At 36.8% G+C, this 17,527-nt stretch overlaps 1 protein-coding gene across 2 annotated transcripts; it reads right to left on the bottom strand.

Moving 5' to 3' along the window:
• Positions 1-213: 213 nt before the first annotated feature.
• Positions 214-16,131, bottom strand: LOC144661510 (phosphatidylinositol 5-phosphate 4-kinase type-2 alpha-like). Of its 2 annotated transcripts, XM_078522293.1 has the most exons (10): positions 15,886-16,131; positions 15,708-15,805; positions 11,327-11,423; positions 10,145-10,294; positions 9,264-9,449; positions 6,963-7,076; positions 5,777-6,101; positions 4,930-5,030; positions 3,625-3,708; positions 214-2,439 (listed from the first exon to the last, which is right to left on the bottom strand). In XM_078522293.1, the coding sequence occupies exons 1-10, from the start codon at positions 16,003-16,005 to the stop codon at positions 2,359-2,361; spliced, it is 1,356 nt and encodes a 451-aa protein (XP_078378419.1). In that variant the 5' UTR covers positions 16,006-16,131; the 3' UTR covers positions 214-2,358. The 2 variants fall into 2 exon arrangements, with proteins under 2 accessions (XP_078378419.1, XP_078378420.1); XM_078522294.1 differs by lacking the exon at positions 3,625-3,708.
• Positions 16,132-17,527: the final 1,396 nt, after the last annotated feature.

Raw genomic sequence — 17,527 nt, 5'->3', positions numbered from 1 at the left:
AAAAAAAAAAAAAAAAAAAAAACCACAACCTGTATATCACCTTAACAGCGATCAAAGCAAATAAATATGACAAAGGTGATTAGAAAGTTTTGTCAACCCTAACTCATTTTCCATCAAATCAAAACAACCAAGAACATTTTTAATATTTATATTAATAAATTTTAATACTTAAGAAGAACTTACAAGCTTTGGACAACTTTCACTGACAATACATTCATAGAAATGTTTTTACATTTATTAACAATGGCAAATTTTACAATGCTATTACTTGTGGACAAATGAAAATATTAATCTACCATCATTTAAAATTAGATGTTCAATGCGAAGTTGCAGAAACCTTCCTTTTATGCATTGTACCTAAATCTTAAGTAAAAGATTTTGCTGACAAAAAAGGAAATTGTGCACTTAAAAAACTTTTCATGCATAGTATTAGAATAATAAGGAGCGCTGTCAATGCACATCGACCCTTTCACTTACAAGAGTGCAAGAAAACCTTTACCTCAGGCAAAGGCCTCTGGTTCATATACAGGAAATGTTCTCACAGGAAATTATTTTTGTCACAACTTCTGAAATGAATCTTAAAGTATTCTGACTAAATGAAATAATATTCAAACTTAATCCAAGCCACACATGAAAAGACAGCCAAAAATTTTCAAGCTTCTCTGTACAGTACAGTCAACTCTTGCCTTGCGGGCACCCCACTATTGTGGACACTCGCTATTACAGACAAAATCCAGATCCCTGGCGAAAGAGGTTTGACTGGAAATGACTCCCACTATCATAGAATCTCTCTATAACACTAAACGATGCCCCGAGCATGTCCACTATATAAGGAAAGTTGACTGTAATCATTTATCATTTAAGCTTGTTAGTCATTCTCTTCATTATGAGTGGACTACCATCCATGACTACTGTTCTACAAAATTTAACCATTCTTTCATGTAGGTCTTCCGAGATCTTCAAGAAGGGTTCCAACCATAGACCACAACAGTGCCCCTTTTCATTACATGCAATAGATCTCATTCAGCCTAGTACCTAGGCGTTCTCTCTTGTTCAGTGACTGCGCAAAGCCTGGGGCGGCTCAGACTTTCTTGAGCCGAGAAAGCCTAGGGACTAGGCTAGATATCATGTTAAAGTGAGCAGCAAGCTTTAATAGTTTGGCATGCTTTATGTGGGGGGTAGAGTAGGGAAGCTAACATTTATGACTAAAATAGAACAACACCTCACAAGGTCTTCTGGTTACAAACAACTACAAAGTATTCCCTAATTTAAAAACTTATAACTTGATCATAATATATTATAACCTTGTTGTTAAAAAGTTCAACAACTGTTCATATTTGCAGTCAGCCCATGTCAGAGAAAGGCACCCTGCCAGGATAAAATGGGACAAGCAACACAGAAAAAAAAAAACAAATTGGGAAGAGTTAAAAATAAACTTACAATAGTCAACAACATTGCAGGTTAATTGTTTCCTACAGGGTCTGACAATAATTTCCAACATGGGCAGAAAACTTCCGACCAACAGGGGCAGAACACAGACTGAAATCCGTTTCCCTGGCAGGTCTCCAAAAAACATTATTTACTGTTGTAAATTATCTTTTAAGTGCAAATAAATTATTTGAAGATATCCCTACCCCCGATACCCTGAAAAGTAGTTATATTATTATTTAACTAAAAAGACCAAATTTGGTGGTAAGCTCAACCAACTTGGTGAATTTTGGAGCATGCAACAAAGTGAATTAATGTTTCACTGTTGATTTAGTTAGAGCTTTCTTTTTATCATAGATAAGTACTTTATTTTTCAAAAATGGTATAACATCCACATGGAAATAAATTAAACAAAGAAGATAAACTGCATTCTTTAGAATATTGAAACTTGGGTGGGAAACAAAATTACTTATTTTGTGTCCCAACTAAAGAAATTTATCCACATATGTTTATTTTCACAAGAAAACAAAAACTAACTACAATTTTAAGTTAAAAGTTATTGAACAATTTCAAAGTTGTCCTACTTCCTTATACGCAGGGCACAGTATTGCTAAAATCAATCATTTTGGAAGGGACAAATATCATTATGACAATTTGGCCTCCCGGCAACAAGAAGCTGCCTCTAGTAAATTTAAATAATGATGTCATGGAAAGTTCAAAACATAAACAATTGTAAATTGTAAGAATTGGAAATATTCCTGACTATACAGTCACAAATTAAAAATAACAATATTAATTCATTGACAGTGTCATTCAATGTACATGTTTTGGGGCTTTGAGATTTCACCAGACTGATGTGTTCTTTGATAATGTAGTTGTAAATTGTACATTAAGTGCATACTGTATACTCTAAAATTCCTGTAAATACATCTATTCAAATATTCTTTCCATTAACTCCAGGAATCTCTTGGCGTAATTCTCTGGTTTTATCGTGGAAATTTCAGCTCCCGCCTAGGATATAAGAGGACACAACATAAGTGCGGCATAAATTTACTCAATGGCATCTCTTATTATTACGCAAAGCAGCCAACAGTAAGCTTAGAAGCTTTCTATGCTATATACATATAGTGTTGTGGTTTAAATTTATTTTTTGGTTAAATGTTTAAACCAGTCTGATTTTTATTTCCCTTTGTTTCAGATTGTGTTCATGAATAAAAGACAATGAAAAATAAAAATCAAACTTGTTGGAAAAACTTTAAACCAAAGATAAATTTAAACCACAACAGTCATGTTGTGGTTTAAATTTATTTTTTGGTTAAATGTTTAAACCAGTCTGATTTTTATTTTCCTTTGTTTCAGATTGTGTTCATGAATAAAAGACAATGAAAAAGAAAAATCAAACTTGTTGGAAAAACTTTAAACCAAAGATAAATTTAAACCACAACAGTCATGTGCTTCTGGACAGTGCAGGATGTTTTAGGATTTTAATCTAAAAAAAATATCCAAATTATTGTCTTGTATATTAAACATAAATTTAAAAATTAGAAGATCATGGGCATGTTACTTCTACCAAAAAAACAACAAAAGTATTGAGAAAATGGTCTTGAATGGCATAGTTGTATCTCTACCATATTTAAGCCTAGGGCACCTGTTTACCAAATTTACTTTGGAGTGCAGTTCAATTGCAAAAAAGTATTTTTGGCTCTAGTAATGGATAACAAAGTGTAGGGTACACCCGCTTCCATTTTTGAGGGGACTACCCCCTAGCCCCTCCCACACAAAGCTATGTTCATGTCTGTGTACCTCTGAGTTGGGTCAAAAAATTGTGCAGAAATAACAAATTAAATATAATTGCAAGTTAAATTGTCTGTTTTTTAGAAACTGACAGTAAGATCATTGTTTATTTTAGGAGAGTTATAAAAAGAAAAGACCACAAGACCCCCCCTGGGTGATTATTGTCAACATATTACATTAGTTAAGTGCAAGGTTTACCATTCTGTGTTTTATACTTTTGGGCCACTCAGCTACTTAAATGTGCTCCCAGGCAAAAGCAAGAAAAAAATTATTTATTATATGGTTATACATTCAAGTGATAAAACACGGAAAGAGCACTAAGATGTTAAAAGAGAAGTTGTATGCACCAGACCAGGTGCAAGAGAGATTTAAGTTAGTAAGATGTCGAAAAGATCAAGTTACCCTAGGAGATGTTAGCCAGGAATTCTCAGGTTGCTCGGCGGCATTCCCTGTCGTTTGCCTTGCACCCACACGCCACTGTACAATCTAAGGCAGGGAATGTCACTTCAATCATGACACTGGCTCAAACCCAGCAAAGAAAACACCATTATTGTGCAGGCCAATAGAAAACTAAGTGCAAAGAGAGTTCTCAAAATGCCGGTTTCTTGAGCTACGGTTAAGTTCTTTTTGACACTAAGCCTTGCTCTTGCTCAGATCAAACATGTGCAAGTAAATTAAGCAATTTCGATGCCTATGAAAGCAACAATTATGACAGAAAAAATGTAGAAAATACACAATGATTTTCAAATTGCCGAGTCTTCAAGAGTCAAAGAACTGTTATTAATAGAGATCAAGGTTGTGAGTACAGTCAACTCTCTCTTAACGGACACCTCTATAAGACGGACACCTCTTTAAGACGGACACTAAGTGTTGGTCCCGTTCCTGCCGTTTTTCAGTCATTTTACTGTAACTAAACTCCCTATAAGATGGACACCTCTCTAAGATGGACAATTGAAGCCGGTCCCGACGGTGTCCGGTTTTGTGAGAGTTGACTGTATAATCAGAAAGTCAAAATTCAATCAGGCTCACTTGTTAGTGTTATAAGATTTTGTATTTTTTTGGTACCATTTTTCCTTATAAACAAAAGTGACTGGTACTGACAGAAATTAGAAAGTGTGTTTATAAACTTTCAATTACATTAACAGTTTATTTTCATGTTTACCAGATATAAACATTTCTTTAGACTGGGAGCAGGGTCAAAACTTAACTACTTTTAACATCAAGTCACAGGCTTTAAAGACACTCAAAACAATTATCAACATTCTAACAAAATAACAAAAAAAAGAGTCAGTGAGAAAATGTTTAACCTATAATATTCACAAAATTAATCAAATTACACAGTGACATGTAACATGTAAAAATACTAAAAAATGTTATACCGGTAATATTAAGATTGTGGAAAAAGCCTCCAAAACGAACACTACATCATTCATGGTTTTAACCACTCTGTCAAAATGTGTTTTATTATCATGACATTTTTAAACACTGTGGTGTTAAAAAAGTGGTGGGAGCACTATCATCACACCAGATTGTTTTTTCCCCCTTTTTTTTTTTTTTTGGGGTTCCCCCCCCCGGTTTCCCCGCATTGGCCTCTTTTTTTTATTTGTAAAATTTAAGACCAATAAAGTTGATAGATTAGATTAATCATTTTAGTTTATTATAACTGACCCTCCTTTATAAAAGTAAATCAACAGAACACTCACTTACCCCATGTTTGACTGTTTTGGCAGCATGAGCAGCCTTTTTTCCAGCTCCATAAAATGTCAGCATATCTATGATTCCAAGGTAATATAACTCTCGCCTGTTTTCTAGAAAAGAAGATATAACAATATAGGATTGGGGTATAGTTTCACTTCCTTTGTTTCCAATTAGAAGTTTGTAATAAATGATGGATTCAGAATAAACACCAAATCTACCAGGCCAAGCTCTTAGTAAATGCCCCCAGCACTTAATCCAGATAACACCAAAAATAAGCACCCGCCCCCCCCCCCACCTCCAAAAAGCTCCCCCACACTTCTGAGAATAATTAAACCTGAATAATTTTATAAGCCCAGGCCCTAATATTTAGTTATAACTTGACTAAGAAAGATTTACCTTAAGTACACTTCTAAGCTCCTATAGTAGTAGGGCTTGTTTTGTATTTTACGTTGTTAGAGAATGCTCAGAGCGACTGCGGGAGTTGTTTTGGATATCATAGTATTATGCTCAGTGATTTTCACTATTGATGTCGTACCCTTGTAAGCACCAAAAAAATGCAGTCACAGTATCCTATTCCAAAGACTTCTGAAACACAATCAGTTCATCTGAGAAGAAGCCCCTCTGTATGTAACCCACCCCACCCCCCCCCCCAGAAAATAATTCACTTGAAAAGGACATTGAGCAAATATAAGCCCAGGGCTTATTTGCAGAATTTAACGTGTACAGTACAGTAGGCTGTGGATTTTTACATTGCATTGTTATCATCATTTATGGTAACATTTGTTATTAGTCCTCACCACCTTTGTTATACCCTAGCTGTAAAGCTACGTGTACCAGGACACTGAGACGAACATACCATCTACACTTTGAAAGCCTTCGGTGTCATCTTCTTCCTCCCTCTCATCAAGCTCATTGCTGCCAAAACTGATATTTCTCTCTCGCTCGCCATTAAAATTAGCAGGAGGAGTAGTGGGAGGAGTATCAGAAAACGGCATCTCTGCCTCTCCAGGGGAGTCAGATTCTTGGGGCGAGTCAGCCTCACGAGGGGACTCAGGTTCACTGTCTTCATTACTGTCTATGCCCTCTAGGAAGTCGTCAACATCATTCCCGGCGTCAGCCATATCAGCATCATGAATGCCTACCAGTAGGCTGTAGTCCATTATGTTTAGACTTGTTAAAAACTACATCAAACAACAATAAAACAAAACTTTGAGTTAAACCTTTTTGGGTTAGTTTAAAAAACAATGTATTTTTGATGATTCTTGTTGTTTCTTCTTGCTTTGCCTAACTTTTTTAACACCACGGCCCAGTTGTTCAAAGGACGCATAACGCTATTCACCAGATAAATCACTCTCCAGTGGATAGCGTATTAAGTTTTGTCAATGTTCACTTATCCGCTGGATGGTGATTTATCCGCTCGATCAACTTTTTGAACAACTGGGCCTAGGTGACTACTGACATTGTAATGTTATTTCAAGAACACTATGAATGTACATTGGGAGACTAGAGTCAAGTAATTATAAATTCTGAGTAGTTATTACCCCGTGTTTCCTCAAGTGGAACAATAAGATTTTCTAACAAATTTCCCGTAAATTTTCGATGTAACTGTATAAAACAAATTGACTGCATTTTTCCATGGTCTGCACTCTTATAGACCATACAAATGATGCCATAAAATGTCCAAAACTTTGCAGTCATACCACTCTCCCTACTTGAGATTCGAACATTTTATGATGTCAATTATATGGTCTATATGCGCGTATTTCTATGGCATGGTATAAAGACGGTAGACCATGGAAAAATGTGGTCGATTTGTTAAATGCATTAAACATGTACATATAGTTACATCATCCTGTGGTCAAGCTATGAAATGTATACTAGTGCTCTACACATCAATCACAAAACATACAGCATAGGTATTCAGCTATTTTATTAAATCATCGAGTTTAGTTTTCTGCAAACTTGCCTTACACATGCATGTACAGTGTAACTATAGGTAAGTGCTGTGTCATATAAACAGTTTGAACCAGTAGTCAACTCACCTCCACATCATCCTTAACTCTTTGTAGCAAGTCTTTCTTGACTTCATCACCAATACGTAGCTTGGCATTGTCCTTTGTGAAATCATTGTCCTTGAATGTTGGAGTTTCCTTTGACTGAAAAAGTTCAGAACAAGTTTTAAAGAAAATAAAAAATACAGTTGTCACCAGCATGGATGAGTACATCATTTGCCTCTCACAGGACAGTATACAATATATTACTGCCTTTAAAAAACCAGACAAAATGTAGGAATCCTGTGAGTAGCTATTATTCCAACCAAGAGGAGACACACTAATCCTAGTTACTTTGTCCTCTAAGAAGTCAAGGTTAAGCACCAATTAGATGATTCAAAACATCTACTGTAGCACTGAGAGAGGCCTATGCTTGTGTTTTAACATATAAAAATATTACCCGCAAGGTAAAGTCTACATATGACTAATGACCTGAGTGGCCTATCAAGTCAGAGCTTATCTCGGTTTCCATAGCATAAAGTGATTAGAAGCATTTCTACTCCCCCCTGGATGGGATGCTGGTCCATTGCAGGCTTACTCTCCGCATTCAATTTGCCAGTACTGTGAGTGTACCGTATTTTCTCGGTTATAAGGCGCACGGTTTTTTCAAGGAAAATCTGTTTTTTCTTAGGAAGTATTTGCCAAAATTGGGGTGCGTCTTATAGCCGAGTATTTTCGCCCAACAAAATCTTATGGCCGCCATTTTACCGGAACTTGCAGTTAAAGTAAGAAAAAGAAAACTCTTAGTGTTGGTCATTGACTTTTATAATATTTTACAACACTAGAAGAAGAAACAGCAAGTTTCAACGTGAAGTTTATTATCCGGTATTGACGAGTTGGTTTGGTATCAACTGCTTTTGTCAGCATTATGTTGAAACAGAGAAAGAAAATCAAGCATACTTATATTAAACAAACCTTTTTCATCGTGGAAAGTTGATAAATGACTTTAGAAGACAAGGAAACACCAAAAAAGCCTGAGAATCTTTGAAAAACACTCGATAAACAAAGTGCGAAGCGATACGAAGCATGCTTGAGAACTTGGTAACCAAGCTACAAACTCAGTGGTCACTGGTAACAACACATCTGCCAGGTTACTAAGCAGCCAAAGCATGGATGAACGATGGAAAGATGTTTACCTCGAGCGAATTACGTCTTATATCAGCAAGAAATCTTACCTCTTTAGTCAAAATGTGCCAAGGAGTATGAGCAACATTCAAAATTCAATCTGTATGGAGAACTGTCCTTAAATTGATGACTGCATCTTTTTAACCTTCCAAACTCATGGTGCGTCTTATAACCGAGTGTTTTCACAAAATTTTCAGTTTGGAAACTTGGCATGACAAAGTTGCCAAGTTTGGGGTGCGTCTTATAACCGAGTGCGCCTTATAACCGAGAAAATACGGTAATTGTCTTGCCCAAGAACCCTAATGCAGTGTCCCAGCCAGGGCTCAAACCAAGACAGCTTGATCTGAAACTTGTCTAGTGCACTAACTTTCAGGCCACCATGCCTCACAGAAATACCCCATCATCATCATCATCATCATCATAATCACTTTGTTTTCCCGTCGATTCTGATACAGCTAGTATCTCTGAACATTTCACAGTACACAGCACAGTAGGCAAAGACCAGACCACAACACAGGGAGCTCTGTACCCTACTCATTAGGATATGTGAGTGGGTTCTTTAACGTCCCCTGCTGACCATAACACTGAAAATGCAGGAGACTGGGCCCACGGTTTATCATCCTTATCCAAGAAGACTAGAATACCTAACAATTTGCAAATGTTATTGCAAAGGTAGCACATTCTCCTCAGGTATTTTTTTTAGTTATTTCTCAAACCTGAGACCTCCTGCATGTTCACAGCGGTCAACTCTCACGCATAAAATTGACGTCACATCCGGTCTTTGCCGCCTCGAACTTTTGACTCGAAAGTGAGCAAACTTTTGCAAGAAATTGTCTAAAGAAATAGTACGGTGAAAGAACAGTTCAAGCTGGGACACTCAATGGAGATGAATTATCCCCAAATTTCCAATCCATAAGCAGGCGTATAAACCTTAACTTTCCAGGGACGGCGTTAACTTTTGGAGTCTTTAAAGCAAAAGTTTAAGGAAAATTTAAGACTTTGTATGGAAAATTTTGGCGGCAATTACACCCCATGAACTGCGCACGCGCGCTGCGTTTGTCCGCTGTGTGTCCTGCATGGTAGTCTGGCACTCTACCAACTGAACTAACTGGTTACCAGTGGTTGTTGTAGTTGATATTGTTTTGCAAAAGATTCACTCCAGCCTACCTTTTCCTTGGAGCTTGCTTGTCTGTCTACTGTTGATCCCTTTAAGTCGTACTTCTTGTGTATCTTGACCTTAGTGCTAAATACACTCTTCATGACTAGAAGGTATGTTTCCTTGTTGTCCACAGTAATCCGATACACACCCAAGTACTGCGGCAACAGTGTCTTTGCATGTTTTTCAACAATATACTGAAAAAATACAGTGGAAATTATAATTATACTCAATAGGTGGACAAGTTGTTGCAGTTTTTTGTCTGTTTCTGGACAACTAATTTATTATAAGTACTGATAAGTTAACAACTACGACATTGCCCTCTTAGGGAGATTTGGGGGCATGTTGACCCAGGAAATATGTAAAATTTAAGCATTGTCTGATGTATTTAGAAAATACGTACAGTTTTGAGAGCAAATTTATTTTATAGATGAAGATTTGCAAAAACACCTCTCAAGCCAGCATCAACGGCCCCACCACAACAAACAGGTCTATAGTCTCTGTAACATTGCAAAGATACAAATGTGCACAATCAAGAGGGAACCATGGAAGGATAAGGTCAAAACAAAATTAATGCAGCTATTTTGCATAATGACACATGAAGGGTTTTCAAAACACTCCCCAACTGCTGGAGTTCCACCTGCTTCTTAATTATATGTCACTGGTTACTCTGGTCACAGCAATCAGCTCGCAACAACAAGCTTGGCATTGTCACAGCCGCCTACTTTTTTCAGTTGCCACCTACTTGAAAACATTTTGAAACCCCTGCACATGACTGCTGAGAGAAACCAAGTCAAGAAGGACTGATTATCTCGTAATTCTTTCATTTAATGCTACACTGTACATGAAGTATAGACTGAAGCATTTGTAATTACAATGCTGAGAAACTCACATGGTGGTACTGAGGAAGAATGTTGTGTAGTTTTTCAATATCTTCACTCTCTATTGTTTTGACGTAGAACTTCTTGTTTTTGGAGATAAAAAACTTAGCACCACTGCGACCAGGTGAAGAAATGACCAAAGGTGATGACTGAAAAGATGCCTGCAAAGCACACAAAGCTTACTCAGGTTTTAGAATTATTACTTATTAATTACACAGCTTTAAGTCACTAAAAGGATGAAAAATGCACTAAGACACAGGGGGTGGGGGAAGGATCCCAGAGGTGGGGGGAGGGGCTATGGGTAAAGAGGGAGAGGAATACAATGTAGGTAGGATGCAGGACTTCTTAGAGATGTGAAGCAGACAAAAAAGCAATTTTTTATCAGTCAAACTAATGATCACTTAACTTGTAACCTAATTAAAGCCTTAGATAGACGTTAAAACCCGCCCGAGGGGGGGGGGGGGTTTTGGGGAGAACCAGGAGGGGGAGAAAGATTTTTATCCTTTTTTTATAGATCAATAAGAACAACGGGAAGATCACACACTCACGCCCCAATAACACACGGCTAATGGGTAAGTAGTTTCGGGTGGTACTGTAGTATGGGAAGTGTACGGGAAGTGCAGAGAACTCTTGAACCCCCTGCCTAACCCCTCTCCAAAAAAAAAACACACAAAAAACAAAATACAGTATCATGAATTACATTTACATCTACAATAAATGTAGGAAAATACTTATTGTGGTTTTCAGTGATTACAAACTCTAAAATTCAAACTTCAACTAACAATTGCGTTTTTCACGGTTGAAACTTTGTTTCCTGAGAGGTCCGCTAAATGATTGACGGCAGCAAAAAGCGTAAACTGGTGGTTGAGGGTTGAATTTCAGAGTTCGCATATCACTGAAAACCGCAATAATTTGCACAAATGAAAAGTAGCTTGAACTATCATCTGGCTTACAGATAATGAGATCGTCATGAAATTCTAAAACCTTGTTGGTACATGTACAATAGCTCAGTTGGTAGAGCACTGCACCTGAGGTAATGGGTTTGAATCCCATTCAAGGGTGTTTTTTTTTCAGGATTTCTTTGCTTAAGTTTTGTACACAACTGCAATGATCTTTCATGAATGTGTTTCATCTTTCACCCACTATTCAACTTAGACACTTCATATATTCACTTTCACAGCTAAGTTACTTACTGCATACTGGTTGTCATCAATACCAAAGCGATCTCTAAGTTTTCTAAAGACTAAAGGGCAATATTCTTTGAACTTGAAGTGGCTTGGGAAATTTTCTCTGTAAGGGAAAGATTTACCAATGTTGAAAACAACCTCACAAATTGCAAACAGTTTTACTTGAAATACAGGTACAAGAGTTACAACAATTAATAAAATATTCAAATAAAACTGCATTCTACAAGATTGGTCAGTACAAGTTCATGGTATCACTACAAACCATGTAGCCGACCTATATAATTAACATGTCTGGCACTTGATCAAGTTGTAATAAGGCAGCTTGTCTTAAGTTTGAGCGCAAACAATTTCTTGAACATTTCATGAAGATAGTCAAGTTGCTCCTTTTGCCATGTTGAGTCATCATAATTATACAGGTCTTGTTTACAATTTTCCACAATAGCCAAATCTAGCAATCTGAGTTTCCCAGGCAGCTGGTTTGAGTAAAGTAACCAACGGTGTGAAGAATCTTTCTTTTTTATTTCAATTTAGGGGGAAAAAGTAGCGACTTCTCTGAGGAAAGTGGCTCTGACACTTTTTTGTCAAGGGTGCTTAATGAAAGCACTGCTTTTTGAGAGAATTAAGTATTGATTTCTTTCATTTTTGGACTAATCTTAGTTTTTCCAATGGTGTTTTCTAACTAATTTTTTTAAAAACTTTCCATAAAATCACGAAATTTAGTTATCACAAAAGGAAAGTAACCCTAGAGGTTAACCTTGATACCCGGGCTTGATACATACACAAAATGTTATTATTGTTAGAGACCAAAATTAGCTTTGGAAGCACCAATCAAGCATAAATTACAAATAAGATACCCGAAGATTGAAGAACCCTGTTGTGTTGACAAATGAGCTGATGAACAAAACAACATGATTGTGTTTTGGCATCTTACAACACTAATGAAATAATTGCCGGAACTTAATTTTCCATGCAATGGAAGCAGACATCATGGCAAGTTGACCCCTGCTGTTCCATTTGACACGAAGCACAATTTTACTAATCAATAAATAATATTCTTTTTTGCATTTGTCTGGGTAACTATCAAGAATATTGCTCAGCTGGGATTCAAAATGAAATAATTATTAAACATGATTGCAAAATCCAGGCTTTATTGTAGACCAGCAACTAGCTTAAAATGCATCGGGGGAAAAAATTGGACAGGTCTAGAAAATGTTTGAAGTCTTGTGGACAGTTATAATATATAATTCTCAGTTCACTACTTTCAATTACAAATTTGAATGGCATTTTCATTGTAGACAGTGATTTTGTAATAAAAATCCTTGCTATCTCAAAACATGGAATTGGAATCATCTTTATCTAACCATGATCAAGTATATCACTGTGGTTTTAACATATATAAATTAGTTGGTTTACACAGTTGCCAGCCTGGCGGCGGCACTGTTGTTTCAAGTAAACATGTCAGTCTCCAGTAACAACAGACTGAAATAAGTGGAGACTGCAAGTCTCATATTGGACTTGTCATTGACCTTCTATCACTGACACCACCTTGGTAAAATCATACTCTACTCTAGATCGCAGAAAGAGATTTCTGAAGATGATGATTAAACTGACTTTTGGCAATGTTGTATACTGACTGACTTAATATTTATTTTCAGTGCAGTTCCTCTGTTAGTCTATAATTTATCCACTTGTAGGGGATGGTCATTAGATCCCAACGTTAAAGCAACAATATCTCCAAGTTTTCTTTGAAGAGGTTTTGGCAGACTAAAATTGAAAACATTCATCCAATAATGAAACCTTACATGGATCTTCATAACAAAACCTACATCACAGCGTGGGTTTTAGCGGATGACAGAAACCATATACATGTACATACATGTATGTTTTGATTGCTACAACCCTTTACAAGAGCTCTGTTTAGAAAGAAGAAATAGGCACAAGAGCAATTTGTACACTCATGTCCTGTTTGGGAGGAGACATAAAATTAGTGATTAGAAACAGTTAAGACAAAACCTAAATTTCAGCAAACTTTTTTTCCAATTCCAAAAGTTAAGTCACAAGTTATTTTTATCTATCCGGTGTCATAAAAAGTTTGTTATAATTATCTTAGGTTTTTTTGTATTTTTAAAACTTGGTTTTATCAGATCATAAAATCTCTATATAAAGCAAATGTTTCAGTGTACACATGTACATGTAAGCTGTCCTTCAGTGCTATGCCTGGTCAGATGTCTGCAGCAAAGTTTTGGATTGAATTTAGATCTTATCTTACAATTTACGTCCAAGCAATAACTACAATGTATTGAGTATGTTTAGACTAGAAACTATGTTTTTCATGTAAGAATTTATTATGTCTGGGTTCATTATTCGTGCAAAAACGTTGATTTCATATCTCGAGATATGATCAGAACCACAATTTTTTTTTCATTATGCCCAAGTTTGCTACACCAAGAATTCCCTTGTAACAACAAACTGTTAATTACAAACTGTTCATTACGTCCGGCTTTTCACGCCTGTTGTGGGAGAAGCAATTTAGGTAACACAATGGATTGTAACATCAATTGAACTAACATGTATTTAATTTGTTCATGTTTTCTTGGCTCTAAAGATTGCCTGTGTACATAATAACTGACTATAAATAAGTACAAGTATTATGAAAGAAAATATAGCTCATTTCTGAGTACATGTATCAAGTTCCAAACATAAATCACTGTATTATTCAGATTAAAAATGGGTTCAAACAGGTTTTGTTTACCACACAAGGGACGTCACAACTAAGAGAAACTTTCCAAAAGAACAAAATTAGAAAATCAAGAAAAAATTCAATTGTTTTCCTCCAAAAATGTGGTAAAAAAAAAAACTAAAACATGCTAAAACAGTACATCATCGGCCAGCCCAGTGCATTGATGGCTTCTCAGTATTGCAGAAAAGTTGCATCTATTCAAAGCACCATTGTTGAACTCCCTACAGGGTACTAAGCCTATGATAGCATCAGAATATTTGTCCCAAGATAAAAATCTGTTGACCTTAGCAAGATTGGTCAACTTGAACTAACAATTTCTATGAGAAATTGAAGTTGTATTTCTTGAACGCCCCCTCAGTAAACACAAGTAGAATATTTGGGATCTTGAGTTTTGGTGGGTCTGCTAGGTTTCACAGACATTGCAAATCTGGCTTCAGAATTTATTTACTCTCTCAACTTATTTCTCAAAAGCACTATTCCAAAATTACTTCACTGCTACCAAATCTTCTGCAGTTGTGGATTCTTAAAAGAGAATCAACTAACCTCAACTTTAATTGTAGCCTTAAAAATTCAACCTTTTGTTAGCTTTAGATTAGGTGCATGCAAAAATGAAACTAACACAAATTTTGTATAGCAGCAGAACTGAAATGGGCATTATTTCATTCTTCTTGCTACTCAACCAGAAAATTGTCCCAATTATGATTCTCATTATCTTATAACAGTGTGAGGTCCTTAAGAAAGAAAATTTATTGCTGAGAACATCAATCAAATCAATGAATGGAAAATAATGAATATTGCACACATCTTTGGACCACAACTTCAATCTACAGTTTGCATTTGATTAGAATAACTCAAGCTGGAAAAATGCATAATTATGTCAACAGGGGATAATTTTTAGGCAGTAATTCCCAAAAATAAATCTGACAACAACCCTCTTTGAATGCATTAAAATTTTTGTTTTTAAAAATTAAGGGATTTTTCCAAGCAGGGGTAAAATCTGCACCGCAAACTAAATTATTCAGCAATTTGATATATAGAGTAAAATTACAATAAGTAGAACCAAATCGACAGCCTTATAATTTGCAAGTTGAAAGTAAAATCTTATCTTCAAATGCGGACCAGCTTCAGCGACTTTCATACGCCTTCTAGATAAACATTCGAGCGCCGATAGGCTTTAAAATGCGATTAAAGCTTGCACGATTGTCAAGGCTAATGAAATTCATCTTTAGCCTTGCAGGTGACGGGAACCAGGCCGAATTAAACGTAGAACCTTTTTGAGCGACAGTTTAACTTCAAAAGCAGTGTTATACATCCTGAAAGATTGTCTCGTTTAAGTCATTTTACCAAGGATGTACTCAAAATTGTTATTTTACATCGAAGGAAAAAGAAAGGCGAAGGTGCGAGCAACGAAATTGAGCTCAAAATTTGACACTTTTTGCACGTCTCGCTTCAGAAGATCGCCTTAATCCGATTTTCAAACCAAAGTTTACCCCCGAAGAAAGTCGTAAAAACGAAACGGAAACTCAAAAATTAAGCCCACACAATGCCAAAGCAGACATACAGCGCTTGCACTACAAATAATGGTGCTAAAATATAACAGGATCCAAAAATAAACACACAGTAAAGCTTTCAAAACACTTAGCTTACTTGTTGAAGAGATGGTTGTCCACGCGAAGTTTCGTGAATGCTTTGAAGTCATCAGGCATTAACATAGCAGGGTTATTCACATGTGAGAGCTCGTTGATCTACAAAAAAGCATCATACCACTAGCTTTAGACTCCAATCGAAATGCTTCGTCACCAAAAAACGCCAAAATCATGCTTACCGAATGACTGACTCCCCACATCAACACACTAAGAAGCGGGTTTTTGGAACGAAAGACTTTCACTTTCTGGCTCATAATCTTAAACTTCTTCTTCTTTTTCGTCTTTGCATGACTAGACATCTTGAATAATAGTTTGTGCTAGCTAAAAATACTTTGCTTCTGTCTAAATCATACTGGAAATGGCAAAAAATCCCTAATTTCTAGACCGTAGCAAAACTTTGGTTTGGATCGGACAATAAATATTCCCACCTGATTGAGACTTCCCATGATACAAAGCGAAACTGCAAGGAAATTAAACCGGACACGGGGAGGGGTGGGGCAAAAAGAAAAATTCCCAAAACGAACTCGATAACAAATTAGTAAATTTTTACGTTCTTTTGAAATGGATACTCTTATGAATCAAATTCGAATTTATGGGTCAAGCGCGATCTATGTTATATAACGCGCAAAAAAGGGGAGCTGTACTGTAGAGACAAAATAAACTATTTCATTTGTAAAAATAGGACGAACGATAAAGAGACGCAAATGAGTAAAAAGCCAGACTATTACTATAACGCTTACAAAATTTAGATTTTGCTAGCGCTTAGTACTGAAACGGTTGTAGCAACAGAATATCCTCGCCTTACATAACAGGAAGATCGGCTTGTTTTGGGCGTAACGAGGAAACCATGAGAGGTAGTCAATTCTCGGCCCTTTTGGTTTCTTCCGTGTTTGCGAAGAAAAGGCTGACTGTTCTAGGCTGGCACTTGGCCTTACCGAGGTATCAAACAGTTCAACTCGCTTTTCTACTACCGAAGGCTTTCTCTTCAAACTGGAGCGATACCTTTTCAGCATAAAAAGATTCGCACTAAATAAACGACTTGCGCTGTAGTATACTACCACGTGTGTCTTTCCGCAAAAATACGCCTACTGAAGACTTTTTTATGAGGAAACCCCGCCCACTTCCAAAAGCTTTTTTCATCTTATAGTCCCCACTATGCATCAAAGATCCAGGAAAAAGGTTGGGCAAACTTCAAACACTGTGAGCCAGAATTGGGTTAGCTTGCCAAGCCCCCGTGGCGATGACGTCACTTCACGAAAGAGCGTCCGTGTGGTAGGCTACGGACTTGACTAATTTCGGCCCTTTTCCGACATCCTCCCTTGGTCATTTACAATGTCATCTTCGACTACAACATTAATCATAGGAGATCCCGTCCACCGTTTCTGTATCGTAGAAATAGTTTTTGCTGGCCTTCGATCCCAGCTTGCATGATGGACAGGCTTTTTAATTTATTCAAACAACCCGCTCGCGTGTGGCGACACGAGCTGCGATGACTATTTTCAAATAGGCTCTCTTCATAAAGGATGTGAACAAATGAAGAGGATTTTAAAGACGACTGACGTCAAGTCCTGGCCAAACGGAGACGTCCCCGTTTGGCCAGGACTTGCGTTCATTTGCGTCGACTTGCGATGACTTTGGTCGAGATCAAATTTGCACACAAGTCAACGCAAGTTTTTCACCGTTTGGTCACCCAATGCAATTCAACGCAGGTCTTGCTGTTCTAATTAAAACCTATTTTAATTTTCTCGTAAACGTCTATTTTTGCTGTCCGTCTACACCATGCACACGAGGTTTGTTATCCGTTTAAGAAAAAATTCATTC

Source organism: Oculina patagonica, chromosome 7, assembly GCF_052425735.1.
Source record: "Oculina patagonica isolate OP01 chromosome 7, crgOcupat, whole genome shotgun sequence".
NCBI classification, from domain to species: Eukaryota; Metazoa; Cnidaria; class Anthozoa; order Scleractinia; family Oculinidae; genus Oculina; species Oculina patagonica.
This window is presented reverse-complemented; position numbering and strand designations above follow the sequence as displayed.

What these genes read in the sequence shown, in the direction of transcription:
- LOC144661510 (XM_078522293.1), bottom strand. Translation starts at nt 16,005, where the DNA reads ATGTCTAGTCATGCAAAGACGAAAAAGAAGAAGAAGTTTAAGATTATG. An exon ending in GACAACCATCTCTTCAACAA is followed by an intron (nt 11,424 to 15,707) that starts GTAAGCTAAGTG and finishes TTTCCCTTACAG; the next exon opens with AGAAAATTTCCCAAGCCACT. An exon ending in TTGATGACAACCAGTATGCA is followed by an intron (nt 10,295 to 11,326) that starts GTAAGTAACTTA and finishes TGTGCTTTGCAG; the next exon opens with GCATCTTTTCAGTCATCACC.